Source organism: Haemaphysalis longicornis, unplaced genomic scaffold (genome assembly GCF_048455015.1).
Source record: "Haemaphysalis longicornis isolate Haplotype H1 unplaced genomic scaffold, Haemaphysalis longicornis Haplotype H1 scaffold_1, whole genome shotgun sequence".
NCBI classification, from domain to species: domain Eukaryota; kingdom Metazoa; phylum Arthropoda; class Arachnida; order Ixodida; family Ixodidae; genus Haemaphysalis; species Haemaphysalis longicornis.
In genome coordinates this window covers 24825048-24842462 of record NW_027526203.1, presented here as the reverse complement: position 1 = coordinate 24842462, position 17415 = coordinate 24825048, and the positions used below count along the sequence as shown (strand labels likewise).

Here is a 17415-nt window from a genome sequence, read left to right as displayed (position 1 = left end):
CAATTAGTTTGAAATGCCCTTAAGTTTGAAAAGTGCTCTTTAAAGTGCCGCTCAAGGAACACACGAAGTTTCTTTTGCGGTAAATGAGCTAATAATGTGGGCGAAAACGGTGCTATAAAACATCATCCGCACCGCTAGTGAAAGCACCTATCTGCCGTGGTGGTAAGCCTAAACATCTCCGGCGTAGCCAGCCGGCTATGGTCCCTAGAAACATTTCTTTCTAGGGACCATAAGCCGGCTGCCTCGAGCGCCTCGAAACTGCCCCCATAAGGCACACGCCTCACCACTGGCACAAGTCGTCAAGCTCCTCCCACTGCCGTGCGCGTTGCGCGTCATTTGCTGCCGCATGCGTGAAAAGATCGCATGCGACCCGGCATTGCGCTCGAATCATGTGAAAGTCGCCATGCAGTTCATGCCTTGACTGTTGCGGCGTGTAGTGAGCTTGGGCACTGCGCGTGAGGAGACCAGTGCGAAGTTTTAGGCGGTCCAGAAAGAACTGCTCGGCGACATGGAGGTAAAATAAAAAGCATAAAAACATGGATTTCTTCACGCGAAAGTAAGAAAAGAAATAAGAAAATTTTAGAGCTCAACTTTTTCGTCTGTGTTGGTTCATATTTTTCGTGGTCCCGCGAGATTCGCATCATGGAGATTCTACTGCAATGAGCTCCCACTATTAGGTATACCAACTAGCACACACTGACGCTCGCATACCTGGCATGCCCTGCCTAGTCATAGGAGAGGCTGCCACTGCAGCGGCTGCCCTGCCTGGTCCCCTGGGGCCGCAAAATTTGGGTTGCACCGGTGGCGGCTCCTGCAAAAAAGAAAAAGAGGGGATTTTTTTATATTATGGTTGTGTTTAATGGCGCAAGGGTATCTGCGACCAAAGAGCGCCAAGACTCCGTTAGGTGGTCCTTCTATGTCAGGTTTGTAGTTAAAATGTGTATGAGATGAGCATGGGCATGGCACTGCCTAAAAAACTACAAATGGGTGTAGAGGGCCCGCAGACTAAAACATAAAAATGCTGATGATGGCGGATGAGAGGAACAATGGTTGATACATGAGGGCGCCTGGAGCCTCAGAGCATGCTGCGCAGCCAGGCTCCCTGTGCGCACTAAACAGTCCTCAGAAACTCCCTGAAATAGGAGAGAGTCTGTGGTCTGAAGTCACGCCCTGTATGAAATGAGTTTTAAGAAATGGACATCTGCAAGATAAGTTAAAAGACATTTGTAAGAGAACATTGGTTCGTCTCCTAAGAATAGTGAAGGGTGTAGTGGAATATTGTGTGTGTAGAGTTTAGGGAAGTGTCGTTTTCTGGCATAATTCATGGACGTGCACACAGTTAACATGTGGAGAACGGAGAGCCATTCCCCACACTTGTCACAGACTGGTGGGAGTGCGCCATTCAAGAGGTATGCGTGCGTGGCGTGTGTGTGGCCTATTCGCAGTCTACAAACGCTTACCTCTGTGAATCTATCTTGTTTCTCGGTGAAATATTTGCCTATGTAAGGTTTAACTGTGTGTAACTTGTTGTTGGATTCTCTGTCCCATTCCTGCTGCCACATTTCACAAAGTCTCCGTCGTATAGCTGGTTTCATGTCCAGATATGGAACCAGAGGTTCATCCCCGCGAGTGCGAAGAGCAGCTGCCGCAGCATACCGGTCGGCGATTTCGTTACCCCGGATGCTGCTGTGCCCCGGCACCCAGCACACTACTACCCTCATATCTGAAGCATAAGCCAACATTATCTTCCTATAGAGCTGGTTTAATACCGGGTTTTTACTTGGTTTGGCCAAATTTAATGCCATCACGACACTGAGAGGATCTGTAAAGATAACAGACTGTTGTATGTTTGTTTCTGTGATGTACTCTACCGTAATTAGAATTCCGAATGCTTCTGCTGTAGAAATGCTGCAGTTTGCGTTCAGTGTCTTTGTACTAGTGAAGATGGGGCCATGTGGAGCGCATGAGACACCAGAAGCGGACTTCGAAGCATCTGTGTAAAAAGTAGTGTAGGGGTACGCGTGTTGCAAGTGTAAAAAATGCTGTAAAATAAGTTCTCTTGGTGAGTTTCTTTTGCTTATTTGTCTAAAGGATACATCACAAGACAATGGACGCAGGTCCCAAGGGGCAACGTGGTCGGTGGGAGCAGGTTTATATAAGTCATTAAATGAGACCCCAAGTTCTTGTGCCTGCACTCCCGTTCGGAAGGGGAATGGCATGGTGATAGATGGACGGTTAGAAAAGAAATCGCTAGCCGACGTGTCCGTGATGATCGAGTTACATGGATGATTAGTCAGCGATGCTATCTTGAGAGCATGCGTTACTGCTGTATACGTCCGCTGGTGCTCTAAGCACCATTGGTCACACTCAACATATAGGCTTTGGATGGGACTTGTCCGAAAGGCACCGGACGCAAGCCGGAGCCCTAGGTGGAGGACTGGATCCAACATTTTTAAGGCTGTTCTAGTGGCGGATCCGTATACGACACTGCCATAGTCCAGGCACAACCTCACCAAGCTGTTGAAGAGATGCAGAAGGCACGTTTTATCTGCTCCATAGGACTGATGGGACAAGATTTTCAGAATGTTCATTGCCCTGATGCATTTATTCTTTAGTTGTTTAATGTGCGGAATAAACGTAAGCTTGTTGTCTAGCACAACACCAAGGAATGTATGTTTCTTTTTTAACGGAATGGCCGGACCATTCAGAATAATATCAGGGTCAGGCCTTATACCACGCTGCCTCGAGAACAAAACACAGGTACTTTCTTCAGGGTTTACCTTCAAGCCATTCTCATCAGCCCACTTGGCAAGCCTGTTCACACCTAGTTGGACCTGCCGCTCACATATGGATAGGTGACAGGATTTAAAACTGATATGTATACCATCCACATATACGGAGTAAAAAATAGTTGGCGGCTGTGCCTTTCGAAGAGTGTTCACCTTAATGATAAATAGTGTACAGCTGACTACCCCGCCCTGTGGAACTCCGTTTTCTTGCGTGTGTATTTCCGAAAGTGCTGCACCAACTCTTACTCGGAAGATACGCTCAGACAGGTAGCTTTCTAGTGTATTCAGCATGTTTCCTGACACACCGTATGACTTCAGGTCGCACAGGATACCATAACACCATGCAGTGTCATACGCTTTTTCCAAATCAAAGAAAATAGACATGCAGTGCTGCCTGTGAATGAATGCGTCCTTGACGTACGACTCCAAGGCCACCAACTGGTCAGTCGTGCATCTGCCCGACCAAAATCCTGCCTGGCAGCTATCGAGGATTCAGTGATATTCTAAGAAGCACATAAGTCGTCTATTAATCATCTTTTCAAGCAGCTTGCTTAGACAGCTGGTAAGGGCAATGGGACGATAACTAGATGGAGAGGAAAGATCCTTGCCTTCCTTCAGAATCGGTACAACTATTGACTCTCTCCACGCCCGTGGAAAGCGTCCAAGAGACCAAATGTTATTAAAGAGGGAAAGAAGAGCGTCAATTGTGTCCGCGTGGAGGTTTCGTATCATTCCATATGAGATTTGGTCTGGGCCAGATGCTGAATTTTTACATGCGGCCAGGGCAGCCTAAGCTCCTGGAGCGAGAATAGGGAGTTGTAAGAGCCGTTCGAAGGCTTGTTGTCCCATATGGGTTTGTGCTCAGCAGACATTTTATACTGTATAAATGTGCACGTATAATGCGACGAACTTGATACGTGTTCAAAGTGTTTTGCAAGCGCGTTTGCCTGGTGCCCAAGCGTGTTGCCTGTGGTGCTGACAAGGGGTAAATTGTTTGTCTTGTGTCCTTTGAGTTTCCTCATTCGATTCCATACCTTGGCCGTGTCAGCGTAAGAATTAATAGATGATATAAACGACCTCCAACTATTGGTTTTGGCTTCTTTGCGGATCTGCTTTCCCATGGCTTTGACGCGTTTAAAAGCTATGAGGTTCTGGGCAGTGGGGTATCTACGAAGAACACCCCAGGCCTTATTTCGCGTTTGTCGTGCAAGCCTGCATTCCTCATTACACCAAGGCCTCCACAGATTAGAACTACCACAATATATCTGGGGAATGGCACTTTGGGCAGACTCAAGGATATGACATGTAATAAAACTACAAGATTCATCGATGCCCAAGTGACTGATGGTTGAGTAAGAAAGTTTTGATTTTTCTTTAAACTTTGTCCAGTCAGCACCGGATTCTCTGAACTTTTTATATGAGATGGAACTGGAGGGGCCTGTTTCTAGACATCTGAGGGTAACTGGGAAGGGGTCACTTCCGTAGGGGTTAGTGTCGACGTCCCATTCAACAGATGGAAAAAGAATGGAAGACCCAATAGCCAAATCGGTGTGCGAATATATGTGGTGCGTTTGACTGTAGTATGTTGGCTGTTTTTTGTTGAATAGGCAAGCACCGGATGATAAAAGAAACTTTTCCAGCAAGCGGCCCCGGGTATCTGCACGTTCAGACCCCCAGAGTTCACAATGAGCATTAAGATCGCCTACTAACAAAGAAGGTGGTAAAAGCTTGTCTATTAAAGACTCGAAATCTGAACTTGATAGGTGGTAGTCAGGCGGAATGTATCAGCAGCAGACTTTTAATAGCCTATTAAAAATTATTGCCCGGACAGCCACTGCTTTGAGAGGAGTAAGTGTAACTGAAGGAATTGACAGGGGACAGATTTTTGCATGACAATCGCTACACCACCAGAGGAGTGAGTGCAGCTGTCTCTGTCTTTCCCGAATTCTGTGTATTGAGTGAGGAAGTTGGTTTGTGCGGGTTTCAGGTGTGTTTCTTGTAGGCACATGATATTCGGCTGATGTTTGTGGAGAATTTCATAGATGTCATGAGGTTTTTCATTAGGCCCCTACAGTTCCATTGCATTATATTATCCCCTGCTCGCGCAAACCAACAAGGAGGTCAGAGTCAGCTTCATTTATCAGTTCTGCTTCGGAAATGACTCCTTGGCAGCTGTTGAAGGGGCGGTGGGGAGTTACAGTGATGTCAAAGTCGGCTAACTTCGTTTGCTTCAGTAGGGTGTTCGATTGGTCCTTGTTGGTCACTTCGATAAGCAGGTCTCCAGAGGTTAGTTTTTTCGCTTGGTAGTTTTTGCCTACGAGACTTTCTATAAACTTTGCTACTAAGAACACAGACCTTCCGGTAATGGGCGTTGCCTTATCAGCTGCCTGCATTATTAGAAAGCGTGGAAAGTTGTCGGGATTGGTGAAAAGCAGGTTTGAAATAGGCTTGAAAACTGCTTCGGTGGGGGCCCTTTTTGGGGCCCGATCATTTGAAGAGAGGGGTTTTGAGAATACCATGCGCCATAGTATAAAGCAGGGGACGGGGGTTCTTTCTTCGTTGACCTTACCCTGGTAGTCAATGAGGTCCCGGAGCTCCCTGCCTGGTAGACAGACAGGGAGCCCATCGGCCGGAGCTTGACCAGGGCTCCGACGGCCACCGTTTACGGCTTCTACCCTTCACCTTTCAACACCTCGCCACGGTTGGACACAACTTATGTATGGGAGCTCGGGGTCCGCGGTGTCGCTGCTCACCGTCACCATGAATACTCAAGGTGCCCCGTGCGGGGAAAAAGAGGGAGATCAGAAAACTCTCAAGACACATGTGGATCATTTCACGCTACTGAAATTTTACGCCTCAGTAAACAACAACAAAAGATAACAACTCCGAAGAGATTAGGAAGCCAATTGCAAGATCTGTTCATAGAGCATTTGGGATTGGACAAAGTTGTGCGCATTATGTAAGCAAGCGCCTGTGGATAGGATGTAAATTTTACTGCTCTAGGTGCACAGACAAGGGCATGCGCATTTAATGACCGGCAGGTCATGCACGAAAAATTACCCCCACTTTCCCTATACGATAGTTGCGTCCGCTTCAACACGCACATCCACCGTCAGCTTCAACTGTGGGTCCGATTTACGCATCAAACAAAGGCAACCAAACAGAGGTCACCAAAGTGGAGACACGCACCTTGCGTTTCAGAGTGGGCTTAACCCAAGCCACAACTCAATTCCATGTTGTTCCCTGCTTGCAGACACGTGACGGCCAAAAATAAGAAACACCGGTCGCTCCTCCCATGCTTTCGGTACAAGGCATCTGAAGCTTCAATCCAGCCTTCAGGCCTGCTGGCGAGCCCATGTGATAGGGGAGCTGCCAAACAGTGACAAAACTGACTTGGGCAGCATTGGAGAGGGGGTCCATTCCTGAGTCAACACTGCACCTTGCTTTTTACATGTGCGTCCAGGCAGCACTCAATAAGATTTTACAGGTGGCGAGGAAAATGCAGGGGTCATGCACAGCAGAGCCCCCTCAGGAAAGCGCCCAGCCCTGCTAACCTGCTTCTGAGCCTGTTGCCGAGGGGCCACCTTGGGCACACCAGAGGGGGGCGCCATCATTGGTCGACCCATGGGTATCCTGGCCTTCACCGGCGCAGACAGCCGCTCTGGACGCCGGGAGGCAGCGGGCGGTGCTGCAGAGACGAGCATGCGATACTGGACGTGTGCTAATGGTGTGTAAGGTCACCATCACCCGGTTACCTCACAACGAACAGCGGCAGGCCTGACCTGAAGAGGGCAAGCAAAAAACACTGCAGGCCATTTGACGTCAAGTAAACTGAAGACATACAAGAGACAGGTGGCATGCGTGTTGTGGGCAGCCCAAGGATTATGAACTCTGCTCTGCAAACATCTGCAGAAGGGCACATTTGCTTTGCACTGTCATTGCCATATTTATGCTTCCACTAACACGACCAATTATTTACACATTTCTCCTGGGCAAGTTCGCGTACCTTTATACGTGTTAAGCGTTTTCTTTTTGCACACATGCACACGCTCCCACCACCAAACCAGTCTAATCCAGAGGACAAGCGGAATGCACCAGCCACAACTCAAACGACGACTGCAACAGGGGACATAGGCTCTTACGCGCCAAACATCCTGGCTTGTCAGCTGTCGCCTCCACGGTGGACTTGGCCGCGCCAGGGGCCTGCGTGTTTGGGGGGGATTTCAGGGGAGAACACTGGGCAGCAGAGCAGGGCAATGCAGAACACACTGGCCTCTCACTTTTTCAATGGTGCCAACAACGGTGGTGCCGGACACCAACACTTCCACAAGTGCGGAAGCATAAGCATTTTCTTCAAAACGTCAACTGCCCGATGTTTCAAATTACGCAGTTTCTATGCTACTAACCTCCTAGAGTAAGTACCCTCAAGTCTGCAAAGTAGGGAGACTTTCCTGGAACGTGAAATTTCTAATACGCAGCACTGTAATACTCTACAGTATACAGTGACGAGGACATACACCAGATATGTTTCCTAGAGACGGAGATGCTAGACAGTGAAAGCGTTTACCCATTTGAGAAAAGGTAGTGCAAAGGCCAGACCAAGAGACAACCAGAGAGGGGGCTCAACACGGGCACTCGCATTGCACCCTCCCCCTTGTCTGGCTTTTGCACTGCACTTCGTTAATGCCAAGTTTCGACGAGTGTCCAACAAACTAAGCTGAGTTCACCTCTCTATCACACAATCCATAATCCCCATTCCCTTCTCAGGCACTGAATGATTTGAAAGTAAACACGCAACCTTATGGCAATCAGAACTGCGGCCACATTCCCTGCAAAGCCACACAGCAAAAGTGCCACTATGCAGTACAGCTGAAGCCAATCATGGAAAAGCCCAAATTAGGCCTTGGAAGGGAGACTATTGAGAAACCGGTGGAGTTTCAGTGTGTCAATAACCTCACCGAGAGTCAGTGTTGCACCGGTATCAGACCGCAACTATCTATGCAAACGTGCAGAAGGAAACAGCTCGTATGGGAGCAAAGAATGTGAAGCTAAGAAGCAAATAAATTTGCCATAAATATGCCACCAATGCTTTGATTATTGAGTGCACTTCTTATGGCAGCAGTAGGACAACCGCGTATACAAGCCCCACCTTGAAAGGAAGAAAAATTCCCTACGCATTGAAGTCTGCTTACGTGCTGTGACTCGTGGCTACATCATGATCGCACTTTCCCTTTTAAAGCAAAGCTTTCTACCTCTACCAGCCAATGGTTTCACCGCCTGCGTCACAAGAGAGTCCTAACCAGGCTAAATAAAACTACTGGCACCACCAGGTATCGAACCTGAGCCCGAAGAGAAGCGGAGCGAGAGCCTGTCCTCTTACAGGCTAAGCTACCCCCACCCGAGGAGAAGCGGGAGACAGACGGAGGTTTTGATTCAGCAGCTGCGGAGGGGGAGGGCACATAAAACACGAGTGACGAGGAGGCAGCGAGAGAGATGACGCAGGTGCCGCCCTCCTCCTCCACCTTTGAAACACTCTCCTCCGTTTTCTTTCTGCCAACGCGCGGCGAGGCTGCAGCAGCGGCGTCCGCCGCTCTAGCCCAGTCGTGGCCAATGCTGCTGCGTTTGGGACACCACCCCCAAGGATTCCCGGTAACGACTAAGGCGGAACCCCTCCAGCAACACCTTCAGTTCATCGCAGGCTGCCATGGGGAGACCACGCAAAGTGAAAACTGCAGAAAGGTGGGAATACAAAGCTCGACAAAAAGAACAGAGAGAGAGAGAGAGAGAGAGAGAGAGAGAGAGAGAGAGAGAGAGAGAGAGAGAGAGAGAGAGAGAGAGAGAGAGAGAGAGAGAGAGAGAGAGAGAGAGAGAGAGAGAGAGAGAGAGAGAGAGAGAGAGAGAGAGAGAGAGAGAGAGAGAGCGCTGTAAGCAGGACCAGATGCATGCTAATGCCGCGTGTGGGAATTCAAGTGACTTTGCGTGGCCATTGTAGTGAGTGTCGTTTACAGCTTTGCTTTCCAACCACCTTCGCAGTGTGGATTGCGGACAATTTTTTAGTTTCTCCTTTTTTTGGAGCAAATTACTCCCAAGGAAATTAGACTGGCGACACACCACGCCACAACTTCCGCACCCAATCCACTCGTTCCGTCACCTTCACCTGTCACGCCACACGCACTAGGTCAACTCTTGTTTCGCCCCTGCAACACGTTCAGTCAACACGGCGGCAACGCACTCGGCTCCTGGTGTGGAGACCGGGCCTGGATGCCCACACGAATCACGTCTCTTTGCACCAGTGGGCATTTCTCCACTGGACAAGGACAATGCTGGTTTCCTGCACAGCTGGGCACTTGAAGCTTTCGCCTGTAAGGTGGCCCCGAAGAAAAAATCTGGCCTCACCAAATTTGACAGAACGCATCTTCATTGAGTCACTCGGCACCCATTAAAGCCACAACACTGGGAAAAAAAAGGAACGAAAGAGGAAACACAAGAAACATTGAAAAACTTGTAAATTTTGCCCTACAGTGGCGCAATATGGGCAGCAGTGATGCAGCAGGAGTCAGCCCCAACAACAGCTGTCCATGCGTTTCAAATGATATGCTCACGCACAAGCAGAGGCCCTGCTAGCAGACATAAAGTTGGTACCACGGTCACCAGTACAACGTGGTGGCTTCAATGACCCAAACTTGCATTTGGCCTTCACGGCCCCTTTGAACAAAATAAAGGCGGGGTTCTCATGCGAGCAAAATGCGCTGCACAGGCCCCCTCACCTTCAGGCGTGGCCTCGCACCAGGCCTGGTCGGAGGGGCAGGAAGGGGAAACGTAGCCTCTGCCGCAGCTGCTGCGACGGGCACGGCCTCGGAAGGAGCCGAGGCCCCTTCGGTTAGGCTGGAAGGGTGGGCTTGTTCACCGGCCGCCAGACGGATTGTCGGCGCCAGCGGTGATCCGTAAGCCGCTGGGAAGGGAACGCCATGCGAAAAGGAGTCAACTCGAGAGCCTTTCACAGCTGACTCCTACGCTGACGGCAAAGCAAGGCACAGATCCAATAGGCGAACGCATGAGCCAGCAGGGGCGCTAGCTCGAGAGCGGGTGCAGGGACGATGCCAAAGTGCAGGGCGCTGGGAGGGTGGTCCGGAAAAAAACTGCTCTCCACCCCCCTCGCTTTCTCGTAAGCGGCGCAGTCTACCCCTTTTCCGAGGGGTGAAAAGGATGAGGCACATCGCAGCGCAGGCCGGCCGCCAGCAGCAGCTCACATTGTGCCAGGGCACACTGCGACTGGATTCAATCGTACCCGATATCACCGCACTGGAGCATTGTAACAATAAGCGGTTTATTTTACCATAGAAGGCATACAAAAGTGGACCACGCCATAGTTGTTCATCGTTATATCCGATATACTGTTATAAACGGTATCGCTATAAGTGCGCTCCACCGTAATAGCGAACGCCTATACAAAACAAAACAGAAAGCAAGTTCATCCACCATTCTGAAAACTTGCACCCCGAGGTTGAAGCGCTGAGCCAGAGTTTTTTAAATGGCGTTTGCCTGACTGCAAATAAATAGTTAAAAATTAGGTTGTACACGGCTTCATTTGTGCACATTTTGGGTGTACTATTGCAGTACCGCTTATAATGTGGATCTAAGCAGTCTACTCCGTACTGTGTAACTACTGCTTTGAAATCACACACCTGCATGGCTTAACCACTGAATGCGTAAATATTGAAAGAAAATAAACGGCAGCAAGCAAAAGCTTACTCGAGAAACTCTCCTCCGTTCCTGGTTCGGGTGACTGCGTGTACGAGGCTCCTCCGTCCGCAGCTGCCTTTCGAGGCTCGGTGCCTCGGTTCACGACAAACGTAAGTCCCCTTCTCAGGGAGTGAGGACGACCCGGAGGCACAGGTGGAGGTGCGGTCTTGTTACATTTGGATGTTTCCGTCATGGGAGAAGTCGCAGCGGCCTTCTCACTTTCAGCGGTAGTGGAGCCAAGAGGCCTGTCGAAAGGCACCACCAAGTGCTCATCTTCCCCATGGTAAAAACACCGGCTTCCGAGTTTGACTTGGCCAAGTAGCCACGGGTTGGCGTCTTAGCTCCAACCGGGGTGAAGTAGCTGAGCTCACACCTACTCATGAGTTATCAGCCAGTAATTATTATTCTAAACAGTAAACATTAGCAAATGTCACGCGTGAAGGGTGTCCCAGGTACATAGGGAGAAAAAAAGTGATCAATGATACGGCACAGGAAAACATGTTTACTTGAAAGGGGCCAAGCAGACAAAATACAGTTTATTTTATTCGAAAAATTTCGTTTTATAGTGCCCCCAGTGCTTGTCCGGCAACAAACGATGCCGCATTCGCTGAGAAATTAATCAGCTTAGAAGAAAATTTTGATTCTTCCGCCTAATCGTGTGTTTTCGTGATGTCTGCGATGAAGTCACAAGGGCAGGTAGCCAAACAAACTTCCACTGCATCATTCGGCACTGCAGCCTTGCTTATGGTCAGTCGTCCCAGATGGCGCTACCATACTCAGCCACGAAGTGTTTGCTGCCGTTGCTTTGTTTTTGACCATATTTACACCCGGCTTGTTTTTGCTACTGCAGAAAGTAATCATTTCATAAAACATGGGGTATGCTCAACAAACAGGGTCACGTAAGACAACGTCGCTTACGCCAATTGGCAGTGTCGTGTAAGACAACACCAAAGCGGCGGACTGCTATGCACGTAAAACCAGCATAGCGAGCCCGGTACCAACAGCAGTGTGCATCGGTAGTTCTATGCTTACGTGTATTTTTGTAACTTTCGTTGTTTACCGCACCATTCTTACTGCTGTAAAATGAATATGTATGACATTTAAGAGCTCATTCAGCAAGTTTGCCTAATTTTCGTTTGCTTTTGCCGGCCTCAGTTAATCGCGCAGCTGGGCACATATGACATCACAGGTTCTGTTACGGGAAATGAGCAAGTGGGTCGCATGGCCATTACCTTTTTTCCTCATTATGTAGAGTGAAGTTTTCGTTAAAAGTGGTGTCATTATGATACTAGTGAGGCAGTGTTTCAAATGAACCAAACCTGTATTTTGTCTGCACGGTCCCTTTAGTACCGAAGCACGCAGGCGCAAAAGCACTCGGCTGCATAACCGTACCAATTGCACATCAGACCACTCCCCACTGAAAAAGCAATGTGCACGCACTTACGTGCATCCACTGCAACTGCATAGTTGGGTGAAAATTCAATTCAAAGGTTTGAAATAAAACTTCCTGCTCGACCATTTAGTTGACTCGAACACTTGGGTTGCAGCACGCGAGAAACGGGTCGAATAGGAACCGTTGTGACAGCTGTTGTCCTTTCTACTAGCATTTCATCCAGTCCATGCCCCTCCCCTGTTGCTACACCAGATGGAAAGTGTACCCATCCCGTAAGCATAGTCATTCTTTGGCCCAGCACAAATATAAACATGAGGCGGTACAGCAGCCGCAGCTCACATAGGCGAGCCAGGAAGCACGGAGCTCTTCCGACACGAGCAGGCTACCCCTTGGAGGCCCCGTAAGAATGCATGCAATTAGGCCGTGAGGTACCCAGCAATAGAATGCGCTATCATGAGGTGTGAGGACATTTCAAAAATGGGACGTGGCAAGTAGAACTACTTTACGGACCAAATTTAAAGCATCTATGTCTAACAACAAAACTGACATCGGTTTAAAGGGACCCTGCAACACTTACCATCGACTACTCAGAATGTATCTTGGGGTAAAGTCTATTATCCCAGCAATCTCCTCCCGCAAGAATTATGAAAATCCGTTCACTATCAGCGAAATTACGCGCGATGAAAAATCGTGCATAATTGTTCCCTCTCAACTCAACCGCGGAAAACGCGACGAAAGCTGCGCGCTCTCTCCCGGAGAGAGGGACGGCGCGCGGCGTTCTGTTCGGCGGCCTTCGATATGTCACAGGCCGGGGAGTTCTGTCCTTTTCCCCGCAACGCGGATGGGTCTAGTTCCGGTCTGGTGCCACAAAAAAGCAGGCATGGCAGCCTGCTCGCAAGCAAGCGCTCAGGCTGGAAGGGCGTTTTTGAAGCAATAAACTTTTGTTGTCGAGTGGGCTCGTTGAAAGTGGAATATTTAGTTCGTTACTCAAACTCTGCGCGCACTCAAAACAAAAGAAACACCAAAAGTATGCAGTCAGGTTCAGACATGGAAGAGGTTCATACACAGCGCCGACGACGGCGGATTGTCACAGGAAATGCCAGAATTTAGCCGCGAAGTTGACCAGCGTCAGCCAATAGGAGAGCCAGGACCGCCATGGCCCGATTGACGTCGCAGAGGCCATGCCAGGGGTGCATAATGAGGAGAATTGAAGAGAGTGCGGTTGGTTTTTCGGCGTCTTTCATGGCGATTAGCGCGCTCAACGCTTCGCGTACACGTGTAATATTTGGCTCGGGGGTTCCTGGCAGTATAATCTAAACGTCGCGCAGGTTTACTTGCAGTGCACGAAGAGTGTTGCAGGGTCCCTTTAAGGGTACCTTCTATAGTTTTTAAGTTGCAAGACTAATTACTTGAAGGTTGCTTTCAGCGTAATTAACTAATAAGGCAAGGAGTGAAGATTTTTATGTCAGTATGATCACGAAGGTCTATTCTGTGCAAAGAGGCTATTAGATTATTGCCTTATATCCTTTAGGTTAAAAAAGAACAAGAAAGGTTTTGAAATCGGAAATAGTTTCAATAAAAAAAAAAGACAGTGAAACTTCTTTCTTTCTGGATCCCTAAAAGAAATAAAGCAATAATCTACTAACTTCCTCGCACAAAATACACCTTCCTGATCACACAGACAGGAAAATATTGACTTCTGGCCTAATGAGTTAATCTTGGGAGAACTATGTCAACATAATTAGTCTCGCAACTCATAATGTATAAAATATATTTTGAAACTGACCCCAGTTTTGCTAATAGTATAGTTAACTACATAAATGCTGTTAATTTGACCAAATTTGGTCCATGAATAACAAAAATAGTTTTACTTGTTATGCCCCCTTAAATACACTGGCGTTAATGAGGTCTGCCCACACTTAAAATAAAACAGTATGCGTGCGCTGTCAAGAAAACAGCCCTTGCTCTCATTCGCCGTCAACAGTGTATCCCATTTTGGCTTATCTTATCTGGTGGCTTTGGTGCACTCATTTACATTAAAAAAAGGTAACAGGAACAACGGCACACACATGCGTTCATCGAAACTTTAGCAGCTGTGGGCATATAATCCAAGCACTGGTGGTGACTCGTGGCCCCCTTACGAACGGTGGCGCCCCTAGCAGAAGATTTCGTACCTATACCAACTTTCGCCCGCAGTTTCGCGACCAGAAAAACATTAAAGGACTCTGGTAGCACCAAATGTTTCCAAGCCTCTGCTTCTCATCCATAACTGGCCACACCTATGTCCACCCCATTGAACAAATACCTGCAGCCATTATGCACGTATACGTGCTACATGTTCACAAAATATGCAAAATTCTCAATCTCTACGGGTTGTTCAAGCAGACAAAAACCAAAAAGGTTGGGTAGTAATTGTTTCATTAGAGCAAAGCTCTATGGCTCACTGAAGCGTCATTCGTTGCACAAAATGCACTACAGGAAAGCCAACTTTACACTTCGTTTTAAGGGACACATAAGTCGCCTTAAAGGGGCAATGCAGACAAAACAAGTTTGGTTCATTCAAAAGGTTGCCTCGTTAAAATCACTGACACCACTTTCAACGTAAACTTCGCTCAACTAAGCTGAACAATTAGGAAAAAAGGAATGGCCAAGTGACCCACTGCCTTATTTTCCACCACAGAACCTATGCAGTCCTATGTCCAGCCCTCCAATTGGCTGAGACCAGCAAAAGCAACTGCAAATAAGGCAGAGCTTATAAGCTCGCCAAACAAGCTATTTGCACTTAAAGGGCTACTAAAGCACTTTTAAAACCGGGCAAAATTCTGCTTTTTACAATTATTACATTGGTCAGTTTATGCCTGTAAAGTTTTTTTCGTCATTTTTAGCTTGGGGACAGCGGTATTCGTCGTTAAAGTTGACCCTACGTCCCACCCACTGCTCCCTGCCGCATCGCCAGAAGAGCGAGAAACCAAGAGGCAGCGACTGGAAGTAGCGTCATATTCAGAAGACAGCCAGCGCCGCGCGCCGCAGCTTCGCTGTGTCCCAGTTTTCTGGGCGAAGTTCGGAATTAAGCAGGCGTGTAATCTGCACTTTATTTATCATGATTCTCTAGGGTTGCTTCCGCGTCGATTTTTAACCATAATGCTACTGTGTGATTCCCTAAAGCGACTCCTATACCAGAGATTTCCTACCCGAGCGCCGATGGCTACTCATTGCCTTCACGAGTAGTCGCGGGGCCGGCCGTGTCGTCCGGTGCTCTGTGCTTCATACACGAAGCGACGGGCTCAAACAAATACGGAGGTACCCCAAGTTCCTGATCCATTATTATAAGAGAATTAGAAAATTTTTGGGACCACAGCGCTCTGGGCTTCCCGAACTTCTTGCTTGTTTTCCCGATTAACGTTGTTGGCTGTGACGACAGCTTAGCTGAATAGCTAGATTTTAAGAAGAAATCAAGCAAGCTGAAAGCATGAAGCGTTTTCTGCGCGCGGAAGCACTCCGCACTCTCGCCGGTCGTGCATGCCCGTATGGCGCACGCAACGGCTCGCACCGCGCATGTCGCGGCAGCAACCGCGCGCTCTTCGCTGCCGTCCAGAATCAAGGCCGTCGCGAAAAGCAAGGTAAACGTACAAGAGAGGATAATAGTGTGGTGAAAAATTGTGCTAGGGATTGTCATCCACGGTGATTTCGAAAGAGGTGATCGAATTTGTATCGCGATGCGGAGTGCCGACCGGTCGCAGAGGTTCGTCGACGGCACCAAACGAACCTGCCCGAGCACGAGATGCGGCGAGAGGCCGATGGATGGCGTTACCTGCGCGCAAGAATGACCACAGCACCGATCGCTAGATTGACTATCAACGTTGGAATAAGGTTCCAGATGCGAGAAAGGGGATGATAGTGTGGTGAAAAACTGTGTTAAGGATAGACATTCGCAATTGTGGAGATAGCGACGACCAACTCTCTCCCTAGGTGCTAAGCCTAAAGTTCCCAACATCAGCGGCGACTCCGTGCAACCTGAGCCGGCTGGAGCTATTGGGGAAGGCGTTCTAAAGCTCGTCGGGGACCAGCGTGAGCTGCGCTTGGGTTCCTCTGACTTTTGGGGGGCGACCAACATTCGGCTCCTCTATTCTAAAACGTGTATGTGCAGCAATGCCACGTTCCGCTGACCGGCCGAGCAGCGACCCGGCACCAGCACCTCTGCGCGACGCGGCGACCGGCGGCGGCCGCGCTGCCCGTGCGCATCGCAGGCCGCTGCACAGAACTTGTTGCCGCCTGTCCAAATGTAAAAACAAAGTTCCACATTCCAGGATGGGGATGATGGTGGATTGAAAAATTGTGCTAGGAATTGTGACTAGCGCTGGTAGTGAAAGCGGCGAACCAATATCTGTGCAACTTTCCTGCATCCGAGAAACAAGTCGGCCATGAGTCGTCGGGGGAGAACCCCTTTCTAAAGCTCGCCACGAGCGTACCTGTTGCGTTTATGCTTCCCTCAGGCTCTCCATTCTAAGGAAGGATTGTGTGAGCCCTCCAGTCACCAGAGGACCTTCTGGCCCGTATCTGAACGGGAACAGAATGAGATCTTCAGGCCGAGCGGTCACCGCAGCGCCGGCACTTCCGAATATGACGTCATCTGCCGCCAGCCAATCGCGAAAGGCAGCCAGGGCTCTCACCGCGCCCCCGGGCAGGGGTCATTTGTTTTGACGAAAAAAGATGGTTTGGGTGTATTTACACATAAAATAAACACGTTTTTCGAATTCAGCGTTGAGAAAACCATAATGTAACGCCCCCAACAAAATTTTTTTGAAAAGCTCTTCACCAGCCCTTTAAATGCAATGCATATTCATCTTACAGCAGAAGGAATGCTGGGATAAACAATGAAAGTTACGAATAGAAGTACTGATACATACTGCTGATGGTGCTGCGCGCACTATGCTTGTTTTAGCTGCACAGCACTGCGGCGCTTTGGGGCTGTCTCGGACAACACTAGCCGATTGGCATAAGCGACTGTTTGTGTGACCATATTTGTCGAGCGAACATCATATTTCAGGAAAGAATTATTTTCTACCTTACCACAAACAAGCCAGGTACAAATATGGTCACACACAAAGCAAAGGCAGAAAACGGCCCGCCACGGTATGGCGGCGCCATCCACGTTGACTAACGGTAAACAAGGCTCCGCAGCAGCTTGAAGGCCTGTTTTTTGCGACGTCATTGCAGACATCATGAAAACACATGATTAGGGGAGAATCAAAACTTTAACTTACATTGATTAACTTCTCAGTGAATAAAGCATTGCTTGCTTCCCGACAAGTGCTGGAGGCCCTATCATAGGCGTGCGCACAGGGGGGGCAGGGGGGGCGGCCGCCCCCCCTAATCATCTGAAGGGGGCGCCAAATTTGCCCCATGCCTTGCCGATGTAACACATGAAAGTAAAATTTCTGCTCAGAAATATTTTGTGTGTGTTGCAATTCCATCACATTGAAATAAAAA

General features: G+C 48.8%; 1 protein-coding gene across 1 annotated transcript in view; it reads right to left on the bottom strand.

Annotated features, from left to right (window-relative positions):
* LOC144159016 (uncharacterized) overlaps positions 1–17415 on the bottom strand; it is an 86687-nt gene that overhangs the window by 57887 nt on the left and 11385 nt on the right. Inside the window, exons 4-8 of the mRNA XM_077690283.1 lie at positions 10542–10777; positions 9557–9741; positions 6932–6992; positions 6344–6477; positions 712–811 (exon numbers count right to left, since the gene is read on the bottom strand). Coding sequence (XP_077546409.1) covers positions 712–811; positions 6344–6477; positions 6932–6992; positions 9557–9741; positions 10542–10777 — 716 coding nt within the window. The remainder of the gene's footprint in view (positions 1–711; positions 812–6343; positions 6478–6931; positions 6993–9556; positions 9742–10541; positions 10778–17415) is intronic.